This window comes from Brassica napus, unplaced genomic scaffold (assembly GCF_020379485.1).
Source record: "Brassica napus cultivar Da-Ae unplaced genomic scaffold, Da-Ae ScsIHWf_2276;HRSCAF=2934, whole genome shotgun sequence".
In the NCBI taxonomy this organism is placed as follows: Eukaryota; Viridiplantae; Streptophyta; class Magnoliopsida; order Brassicales; family Brassicaceae; genus Brassica; species Brassica napus.
In genome coordinates, this window is record NW_026015668.1 from 276,455 (window position 1) to 288,183 (window position 11,729).

At 36.6% G+C, this 11,729-nt stretch overlaps 1 protein-coding gene and 1 non-coding gene across 2 annotated transcripts; both read right to left on the minus strand.

Annotated features, from left to right (window-relative positions):
• Window positions 1-1,194: 1,194 nt before the first annotated feature.
• On the minus strand, window positions 1,195-2,566 carry LOC106377337. Its single transcript, XM_013817555.3, has 2 exons — window positions 1,951-2,566; window positions 1,195-1,659 (listed from the first exon to the last, which is right to left on the minus strand). Exons 1-2 carry the CDS (start codon window positions 2,327-2,329, stop codon window positions 1,232-1,234), a joined length of 807 nt encoding a protein of 268 aa, XP_013673009.3. The 5' UTR covers window positions 2,330-2,566; the 3' UTR covers window positions 1,195-1,231.
• A 2,657-nt stretch (window positions 2,567-5,223) lies between these two features.
• Window positions 5,224-5,330, minus strand: LOC125600476. Its single transcript, XR_007333811.1, has one exon. It is a non-coding gene; the product is annotated as a small nucleolar RNA R71 (small nucleolar RNA).
• Window positions 5,331-11,729: the final 6,399 nt, after the last annotated feature.

Sequence of the window (11,729 nt, forward strand, 5' to 3'; positions counted from 1 at the left end):
TCTGCCTTAATAATGTGCCAGGAGTGTTGGGAAAATAATGCTGTCATACCGTCCGGTCCAGGTGCCTTTTCTGGGTGCATCATAAAAAGAGCCTCTTTAACCTCCTCCTCCGTAGCTATTCTCAACAATCGTTGATTTATTTGAGGGGTGATAGTCAAAGGAATTTCCATCAGAAAATCATCAAACTCCGATGGTGAAGAAGAGGTAAATAAATCCTCAAAATAACTAACAGCCACCCTTTCTACCCCATTTTCCTCGGTAATCCAATTCCCATCTGCATCATGTAACCCAACAATCCTGTTACGTATCCGTCGCTGTTTTGTCAAAGCATGATAGAATTTTGTGGTTTCTTTGAATTCAAAAATGAAACAATTCTAGAAATATTATACTTTTTTGTTAAAATATCTATAATATAAAAAATATTTTTTCGATCTGCAATAAAATTTTAAAACTGTCATTAAAATTCTTTTAAAATATTTTATCGATCTACAATAATATATATGATTGTACACACATTTTACTATATATTTTAAGAATATTTTAATTTGAAAACGATCGTTAGGTCATGACCATTGTAAGATAAAAGTATATGTAATATTCAAACAACAAAAATCCGAATATGTCTTTCCTCTTTTAATATATCTTACACACTAGATAGAATATAAACACAGGAAGATTTTATAATATTTGATTATAACATAGCAAAATTATTACTAAAATTTAAATAGAAATTATCCGCGCGTAGCGTAGAAAACAATCTAGTACTCCCTCCGTTTCTAAATGTAAGTAGTTTTAGCAAAAAGAGTTTGTTTCACAATATAAGTAGTTTACATATTTCTATGCATCTTTTTCATTTATTGGATATTGTGTGACCAATGAAATAATGATAGGTTTTTAATAATTGGTTCAATTAATTGGTCAAATGATATATTCTTTTAAATAACAATTTTCTAAATATTCGTGATTTTAGGCAAAATTACTTACAATTAGAAACGGAGGGAGTATATATTAAAATAATAAATAAACTGCATACATATCAATGTTAGTGATAAATTATTTGATCTGCAAATAAGAAAGAAAAAAAGCTATACAATTGATCTGCATTTAATCTACAAACTATTAATTTGTATTTATTTTGTTTGCTCTGTTTTTTATTTTTTATCTGCATTTTGGGATCTGCGCTGCTTCATAGCCTTTTTTTTTTGTTCAAACCAACTTTCATAAACTAAGCTTAGACTCCATCAAAAGAGTAATCGTTCAACAAGTAATATAACAGAGCTAGACTAGCTAAAGAAACTGCTGCATCACATGCAAAGCAGGTAACATAAACATAGATATAAGCAAACATAACACACAAGCAACTTAAGAGTGAACCCCTAGTGCTAATCGGTGAGATGATGCCACGGGAATCAGAAGCCACACTCGGTGAGCTGCTACCCGAACATGCTGCCGCAACAAATGCATAGAAAACAGCAAGAAGCTTGGCTACAAAGGTGATCATGCACCTTTTTGATGAGCCTTGGAATTGTGAGGAGATCCTCAACCATAAAAGGGTGTGGAGTTGCAAGAACCACCACGGACAGACAAACAAGTCTGAAAGTAAAGAGCCAAGGTTGGCTTTTTTGAATCCATCTCCTATCTTTCTGAGTAGTAGTATACCTGAAACGTCAGAGAACACTACCAACATACAAAAATATTGTATTGAGGGCAAAGAGAGATTCTGAACAACAACCTCATACTGAGGTAAAAGAACCTCATACTGAGGTAAGGTAAGGCAAACCAAGTGCCTAAACTCTTCATACTGAGTTAAACAATGACTAACATGAAGCTTAAAATCCTCATACTGAGGTAATTGTTGTGACTGGTTCCTTAAACTGAGGGCAAGCAATCCGAATCTAAGGTAGGTTCCATCCCAATTAGAATCATTTAAACGGATCGCAAAAACCATACCTTTCGAAAATAAGCTCAAGAACATGGAGAAATCGTTTCCCCAGACAAAATCATAGATCCAAGATCTGCAACCGGCAGTAGGGAGAAGGAGATGCCTAACAAGCTTCACTCTAAGAGGTACGAGCAACAAACAGACTGAGCAAGCTGTTGTCGTACAATTAAACAGATGAGACTTTGCAGCTGTTAGTGTGAAACAGAGACAGGGGAGAGACGACAGATCTGATTCACCGAACATGTCCGGAGGGTCAGGAGGATCAGGAGGGTCGGGGGCAGGGATCCCACCAAAAAGGTCTAGAGGAAGAGCAGACGGCGGCGGTTCAGGAGGTGGAGGAAGGAGCAACAATGACTCTGAGACTGGAGAAGTCACCATTAACCCCATGGAAGAAAAAAAGAGGAGGGAGAAAGAAGAGTTTCTCACCGGAAGGCAAGAGGCCAGACCGGCGGCGGCAAATGAAGGTTCAAAACCCTAATCGCTTTGGAGTCTCATGGAGAGAGAACCTTTTTTGTAAGTAATTTTGCTTAAAAGCCATAATCGGTGTCAAAGTGGGGACCGTATAATGCACATCTCATTTAAGTTGAGTATCGATTATTAATTATTTCCTTTGGAACATTTGATTCTCTACTATATATATATAGCATATTGTAGTTTCCCCCCCTGTGTATTCTATTTATCAGTGGTGATATATCAACTGAATCTAACTATTTATAGCATATAAGATTCTGAAGAACTGTTTATGAAAAGTGTACAACGGACGATACTTTTCTTAGTAGACACGAGTTCACAAAGGGTTTTGCATTACGGCATATTAATGATAAACAACTTTTGTTTGTATAAGATATTCTAAGACCAGCAATTTTATCTGTCAATATGTAGCATAATATCTAATTTTCAATAAACTCTGCATTCATAATTCAATTAAAAATGATACTAGCAGACCCTAAAACATACTAGACCCGGGCTTCCACATATGATATAGCACATCATATATCATTAAGAAAATGTTTATTAAAGATTCCGCTTAAAGGATTAGTTAAACAATTAATCCATAGTGGATTCAAATTATTATTAAACGAGATTTAACTTTATAATGTTTTTTTTTTCAGTTTTCACTTTATTGGCTCCTCAACTGAATCATATATTTTAGTTGCAAATCATATTATATATAGACAAATACTTGGACCCAAGAACCAAACCAAAACCGATATAAATTGGGAGATATGATATCTTGCATATTCACATTGTTTTATCCATTTATTCATGTGCATTTTCATCATATAGATTAGGATTTAACCATGTCTAGGTTGCATTTTGCATACATATGTCTCTATTAGGTATTGTATTACCACATGGAGTTCCTGGAGACATTTAGGTGCATTTGGAGCTCAAGAGTGGTGATTAGAGTGATCTTTGGACGAGCACTGCCTGGAGTGACTTCCCGGAGCGACTACATGAAGTCGCTGTGACACCCCTCCCAGAGCGACCTTCCCGGAGTGACATGGAGAGGTCGCTCGCGTTTCTATCACGAGACACCCCTCCCAGAGCGACTTGCCAGAGCGACGCTCCGAGGTCGCTCACGTTTCCATGGCGAGACGACACAAAACGAAGCCCGGAGCGACCCACTGAGGTCGCTCCCGAAGGCCGGAGCGACTTGTCGGAGCGACATGCCGAGGTCGCTCCGCGTCTATTTGCCTGTCGAACTCATGTTTTTCTAAGGGCCTTTTGGTCATTTCATTATGCACGTTTTACATTGATAAAAACCTAAGTTAAGTACTTTTGTACGCCACAGCAGGCAAGATATCTCTTTTTGAAAAGAACAACTAGTAAAACTTCTTTTGGATTCGTATTTCATTGCTTTCATCTTGTGTTCTTGTTGATTTCTTATCTATTTCTCTACATGATTAATCTGAAATCCAATATGGGTTTAAGAGGAATCATGGAGATTAATGAGTAATCACTTTTTGAATTCATGGGTTAGGGAGATCAAGGGTGATTAGGTTAGTTATAGGATGTTTTAGTGTAGATCATTCTTGTTCCTTGCTAGTAGAGTATTCATAATGCATCTTCTGAGTTGGCCACTCAAAAGTTGATCAATAGGCATTTCCCACCCAAAAGGTGTTTGATGAAATGCCTGAGACAACTCTCCTAGGCTTTTAGTATACTTTGCCAAAGACATTTGTTGTTAAAGGTGCTAAGATAGCTAATAGACTTGTTAGTAGTGATTGCTTTCACATTATTCAACCAAAGACATTTGATGTTTAAGATATGTTAGCAAATGAGCATTCATCTAGACATAGAGCTTGCTTAGAATTGTGTCTAGGTTTAAGGTCGATAGTTTGATTGATCATTTGCCATCCTTAGTTCGATACTTGATCACCCAAGGTCTAATCCCTATGCCCATGAGTTATCTTTTCCCTTAGTCAAGAAAGTATCATTCTGTAATTGCTTTCTAGTATTAGTAGTAGTTTAAAACCCATCTAAATCATTGGTTGCACTTAGATTAAGTGAGTACTTGCATTCTCAGTGCTTTGATATCCCTCTGAACTGGTTCGACATTCACTCATACTACAACATTTGTCTTAGGAGCCTGAAAACTCATAACATCAAATTGGCGCCGTTGCCAAATTCTGATTAGATTTGAACATTGAGATTTAGTCACTTGCTTGAGACTAAGTCATTTTAATTTTGTTTTGTTACTGATTCTTCTTCTTCACCTACCTTTAACTTTCAGGTGTATGAACTTGAGGAGCAGGGGTCCATCAAACCTAGTTCCAATAGTAGCAGACAACAGAGCTTTAGAGAGGGAGTGTGCTAGAGCTAGAAGAGAAGAAGAACAACAAGCCCACTTGCAGAGATTGGATATTGATATGGCAGATCCACCGCAAGGGGCAGAACACCAACCGCGGGCAGCTCGACCCATTGGTACTTATGACCGGCCCAACATTCATGGTCATAGACTAGGAATCTGAGCACCGGCTGTGGCAGCCAACAACTTTGAATTCAAGTCAGGACTCCTCAACGTGATCGAGAACAACAAATATCATGGCTTGGCTTTAGAGGACCCATTCGATCACTTGGACAGGTTCGACAGCTACTGTGAGTTGTCAAAAACCAATGGTGTGTCAGAGGATGCCTTAAAGCTAAAGTTATTCCCTTTCTCTTTGGGGGATAAGACACGTCAGTGGGAGAAGTCTCTACCCAGCGACTCTATAACCACCTGGGATGACTGCAAGAGAGCATTTTTGGAGAAGTTCTTCTCTACTTCAAGAACTGCTAAGCTGAGAAATGAGATTTCCAGTTTTCAACAGAAGAACTTGGAAGGATTCAGTGAAGCCTGGGAGAGATTCAAGGGCCACCAAGCTCAATGCCCACACCATGGTTTCTCTAAAGAGAGCTTGCTGAGCACATTCTACCGTGGTGCTCTTCCTAAGTACAGGGTCAGACTGGATACAGCTAGCAATGAGTTCTTCTTGGGAAGAACTGAAGACGATGCAGAAGAGCTGGTTGACAACATGGTGAAAAGTGATGCAGTCTGCAGTGCAGACCATGACAGAGGCAGTAGGGGTGATGATAAGCAGACGAGGAAAGAGATCAAAGCTTTGGAAGACAAGATCGACCTACTCATTGCTGAAAAAGTTACCCAAGAGCAACTTGTTGATTGCTGAAACTCAACCTTTGAAGCCAACTACAACCTTGTTTGAACTGAACGAACTTAATGCTTCTTGCTTATGGTCCCTTGTGTACTGAGTCATGGATATACACACTTGAGTTGTCACATCCTTTATGCCAATCTTTTTTTGACAAACTCTAGTGGTACACCATTCCCAAAACCCTTCCCTCCTTTTGAGCTTTCATTATTGATGAGTGAGGTCTTTTTCGGAAAGTCTTCCATGCACATAATGTTGAGAGTATCGGGAACGACAATGCTTGATCTTCATTCTTGCTAGATTAGACACATTATTGTCTAGCCATAGGATGGGGGTGAGTGTTGTAAAGTTTGATTTGGGAGTATGAGAAAGTTGAAGGAAAAGAGTGAACTCTTGTGCTTAATTGACCAGTCTTTATGGGATAAGTAGAGAAACTTCTAGCTAAATTTGTGAAAAGTCTTGGCCTCCAAACATAAAAAAAAAAAAAAAAAAAAAAAGAAGAGAAAGAATAAAGAAAGGGGGCTAGCAAAATTAGTATGAGTTAAGAGGTGTTCAAAAAGTGTAAGAAATCCCTTGTAAAAAAAAAAGAGAGTTTTATGTTGGGAAATGCTTTTGAAGTCCTTGGGTGAGAGATGTGAGTTGGGTTTGGAATGGGGAAATAAATGTGTATCATATATGTTTGGGAAAATGGTAGAACAATGGAGATTGAGCATTGTATGCATGAGTTGATCACTTTCTTAGATATATTATGTGCAATGGCAAGGCTACTTGTTTTGAGAGTATACCACCCTAAATGTCATATATCTTGAACCCCTTGACTCACTTGGTTAAAAAGCCTCCCCTTACCCAAATGATTTGGACCAATTGACCATTTGCAAGAATTCACTTGATGCTATGCTTAATGAACTTGAGAGTTGGCTGATTTGCATGTGTGAATGCATGATGATGAGTATAGGGATGAAAAGAGTTGAGATAGGCCTAGAGAAATTAGAGTATAATAAGAGAGGGTGTACTAATGCCGAATTTAGATGTTGATTTGAGTGCTTTGTGTGTTTATTTTGGCTATGAGCTCCCACCTTCAAACTTCTCTCCCTATGAGTTCTAGAAAGTTCACTTGAGGACAAGTAAAAGAATAAGTTTGGGGGAGTTGATATCTTGCATATTCACATTGTTTTATCCATTTATTCATGTGCATTTTCATCATATAGATTAGGATTTAATCATGTCTAGGTTGCATTTTGCATACATATGTCTCTATTAGGTATTGGAGTACCACATTGAGTTCCTGGAGACATTTGGGTGCATTTGGAGCTCAAGGGAGGTGATTAGAGTGATCTTTGGACGAGCACTGCCTGGAGCGACTTCCCGGAGCGACTACATGAAGTCTCTGTGACACCCCTCCCAGAGCGACCTTCCCGGAGCGACATGGAGAGGTCGCTCGCGTTTCTATCGCGAGACACCTCTCCCAGAGCGACTTGCCAGAGCAACGCTCCGAGGTCGCTCGCGTTTCCATGGCGAGACGACACAAAATGAAGCCCGGAGCGACCTCTCAGAGCGACCCACTGAGGTCGCTCCCGAAGGCCGGAGTGACTTGTCGGAGCGACATGCCGAGGTCGCTCCGCGTCTATTTGCCTGTCGAACTCATGTTTTTCTAAGGGCCTTTTGGTCATTTCATTATGCACGTTTTACATTGCCAAAAACCTAAGTTAAGTACTTTTGTAAGCCACAGCAGGCAAGATATCTCTTTTTGAAAAGAACAACTAGTAAAACTTCTTTTGGATTCATATTTCATTGCTTTCATCTTGTGTTCTTGTTGATTTCTTATATATTTCTCTACATGATTAATCTGAAATCCAATATGGGTTTAAGAGGAATCATGGAGATTAATGAGTAATCAACTTTTGAATTCATGGGTTAGGGAGATCAAAGGTGATTAGGTTAGTTCTAGGATGTTTTAGTGTAGATCATTCTTGTTCCTTGCTAGTAGAGTATTCATAATGCATCTTCTGAGTTGGTCACTCAAAAGTTGATCAATAGGCATTTTCCATCCAAAAGGTGTTTGCTGAAATGCCTGAGACAACTCTCCTAGGCTTTTAGTATACTTTGCCAAAGACATTTGTTGTTAAAGGTGGTAAGATAGCTAATAGACTTGTTAGTTATGATTGCTTTCACATTATTCAACCAAAGACATTTGATGTTTGAGATATGTTAGCAAATGAGCATTCATCTAGACATAGAGCTTGCTTAGAGAAAACTCTTAACATGAAGATACCAAACAGAATCGGTGTAAATATTTGAATAAATATGGGTAGACTACTATACTTAAAAACCGTTACCAAACTCGATCAGAACTAATAATCGAACGAGTATCCAATTTGTTTTTCAAAATATAGGTATAAAAACTAATTTTTATTATACTTATAAAAACTCAGCTATCCAAATATATTAGTTTTTGATACTTTGAATAAAATTAAGTATTTGAATACAAAATAGACCAAATTTATATTTGGTTATCTATCCGATAAAGTATATCCAATAGATATATAGGTAGTTACTAGCAATCAAGCAAATATCTTAATCGACTTGAATCCGATCAGACCCGAATTAAACTTTATCAGAAATATCTGAATAGGAGATGCACTTGCGGTAACAAAATATTTAAAATATGAAAAATCAATCTGAATTCGAACCAATACTGGAATGGTCAGACTCAGACCTAAATCATATTATGACAAGGGATTTTAGTAAAGCTAAAGAGATTTTGCACATACCCATATATGTAGAAAAGTCCATTGGAACTAGGTTCTAACTTCAAAACATTGAATAGTATGAATAATTAACTTACCACCACCCCTAATATTTTCTTAAGCAAAAAATTGGTCATCATTTATAAATACTAGTGACAACATGATAATTAAATACTTACAAATCAACCATCTACTAAGATATGGTTTTGGTTCTACTATATTATGAAAAAAATTAGAGAAAAAATAACATTTCTCTATATGTTTTCTTAAAAATGAAAAACTTTATTATATTAAACTACATTGTAGAAAATTCATCTTTAGAATAGAATTTTTCTATCTGTAGAAAAAATATAGAAAGAAATATAAAAATGGGTTGGAAATGTTTTAAATACCGTTGTCATCTCTTGTTTAGCATTTATCTTGAACTTCAAAGTTGGTTGAAGTGGAGAATATGGGATTTCACATAACTGTTTTTTTTTTTTAACTCTGAGGATATTTGGTGGGGCGAAGCCAAACCGACTAGTCTTCTGAGAGTCTGTTCACTAGTGGTATACATACCCGGTTGATCACAAATTAGAGATCCATATCATCTAATCACATCAACGGAAATATATGAGATGGTAAGTTTCAAACTCGGAGTTATTAGCATTTTTCCAAGTTCACTATACCACTCAACCACGTTTGTATGGTTCACGTTACTGTTTTTTTATAAGTTTAATGAGAAGGTTCTGAAAATCTGATAAACGTTGTCTTTTTTGGATTTCTAACCATTGTTTTAAGTTATTCATAGAGTATTTTTGGAGTCTGTTGATTATTTTCAGGTTAAAACATGTTCGAATGGAGCTTTGGGCACAATGAACAAGGATTTGAGCAAAATGAAGCAATTTGGACGTTTTTTGGCCAAGATCGGTCGATCCTATGCTCGATCCCAGGAGATCGGTTGATCTCTTTCCACTCTGGTTGATCTTCTGGTCGATCCCAACTCTGGTCTGCACGGAAAATTAGAAAATTTTGGTTTTCTTTTATTTTTGGTCCGGTTTTCGCCTAGGAACTTGAGTCTGACGAGTTTTGACCTATATTGGATATTTCTCAGCCATTTTTAGGCTTAATATTTATTTGACATTAGATTTTACATCCCTCTTGAGATTTTTTCTATCGGAGAGATGACTTCATACTCTGCTTCGAAGAAGCTTTCCGAATCCCCTTTATTATTGATATTCATTGTTATCATGATTTAGTCAGTGATTTATTGTGTTTCTTCTTCAATTACTGATGAGGACATCAAGTCATCATCAGAAAATGAGAAAGGAACCAGGAGCAAATCATTGGAGAACATGAAATTGAGAAGAGCTAAAGAAGCCAACCAGGACATATGTACAATCAAAACGCCATATCTTACAAACCATGAGGAATTTATTCATGAAACCGATTTTTTTTGGATTCTACACTCAACAAGAGCATGCAGCGAATTGGTTTCACATCAAAAGGATTAATGGTTTCGAAGATATGCCATTTTCAAGTCAAAGGTGGCTCGACATGCCTTATTTAGAAGATCAGGAGCATATACTCAAACTCAATGTTGGCGTCCAGGATACTTTGTGCTACTTCTAGAAGCACTCCACAGCCCTTTAAGAAGCACCAGCACACACTGGATCAGGCGGATCCTTGAAGAATACAATCAAATCAAGCCGGAGCTAAATATGGAAAGTTGAACAAATAATTGGTTTGATCATTACCAAACCAAGATATGGCGACCAGGAGACATCTTACATTTACCCAATGTTTTTAAACCCGACTCAGACACTGAACCGGATGACTTACTTGGTTGCGGGGTCACTGGGTCGACCGCGAGTGAACTGCGGGTTAATAAATGAATTAATTTTATTATATAATAATATATTAGCTATGTAAATAAAAATATAGAATCTAAAGTTTAATATTTTCTTTAAAAAAATTAAAACATTAAATAATAGTTTGGATATGTATATATTTTATGTTTAAAAACTTTAGAAAATACTTAACTTTAGTTTTTATATTTTTATTTTCATTTGACATACACAATATCAAAAAAATAGTTTAGACTATTTAAAATGTTTTGTAATAAGATAAGAGTTATGACAACTAGAAAAAAAATCAAGACATAAAATTTATAAATATTTAAATGTCCAATGTGAATAATAAATTAAATTTCAAATACAAAATAAACTAAAAATAAAATATCATTGTAATAAATTGTCAATAACGGAAATAAACTAACACCAAATCCATCAACTAATATTGGTTCGGTCTACCATCGTTTATTTCATTTTCTTTAGGTGGCATAGTGAAATTTTCATCAAAATCTAAAAATCATAAATATAAAACTGAAAAGAGAAAACCTAACTTTTTTTTGTCAGCACCTAACTTCTTAATTGGTAAATTAGAAATATAAAACATAAAATAAAAACATAACTAAAAGCTAAAAAAAGAAGAAGTAAAAGTTATTTATTGGTTCAACTGGTGGTTCAACCAGTATCGGGTTCTGGGTTTTACTGGGTTTTTACGGGTTTCTAAATATTGAGTTTTTTACAAAACTCAAAGCGGATTTTTTCTGGGTCACCGAGTTTACCGGTTCAACCGCAGGTCCGGGTCGGGTTTCAAAACACTGCATTTACCAGAAGAGCCTGAAGACATAATGAGAGCATTCAAAACGCAGAATATCGAGAGGAGAAGAATATGGAGCAGTTTACCGTATTTGGATTCAAGAAGCATTTTTGTCAAAGATCTCCAACGGCTCTTTCCATCATTCTGTGGAGCTTTGAAGATACATTCAGTGAATCAGGACATTCCCAGGCATCATCAATTCATGCCTAAGCTGTCAAGACTCAAGCAACCCCACCCATTCAGCCAAATCCCCCAAACTACTCCAACAGCTAGTTTCTTAGTTTTGCAAGTTTTCTGTTTTATTTCTTTTATTCTGGGCATTATATAAGCTCATTAGCATCACCACTGTAGAGGCACGTTTTATCTAAGTATTAATCAGAAAGTATTGTTTTCTTTTCAAAGAAATGTGTCTTTGAGTTGTTCTTGTCTTTAGATTCATTTGGCTCTATAGAATTCTGGATTAGGATTGTTTGTGAGATTCAAACAAGTCTGGTTCATCAAGGATTGAGAGAGTCAATCACCCCATAGATTGAGAGAGTCAATCACCTCTATCCATCCGCCGCTGAAGATATCTGTCCATCAGAGTCTTGTGAACCTTTGTCAGCTTAGGCTTACATCAATGACTGAGTAGTCAATTAGTTAGGCTTAGGGGTGTTCAAAGGAATTCATGGATTGTTGAAACTTATTTTTTAGACTAGGAATTTATGCACTCCGTTCTTTATCTAGGTTATTCTTATTGTTGAA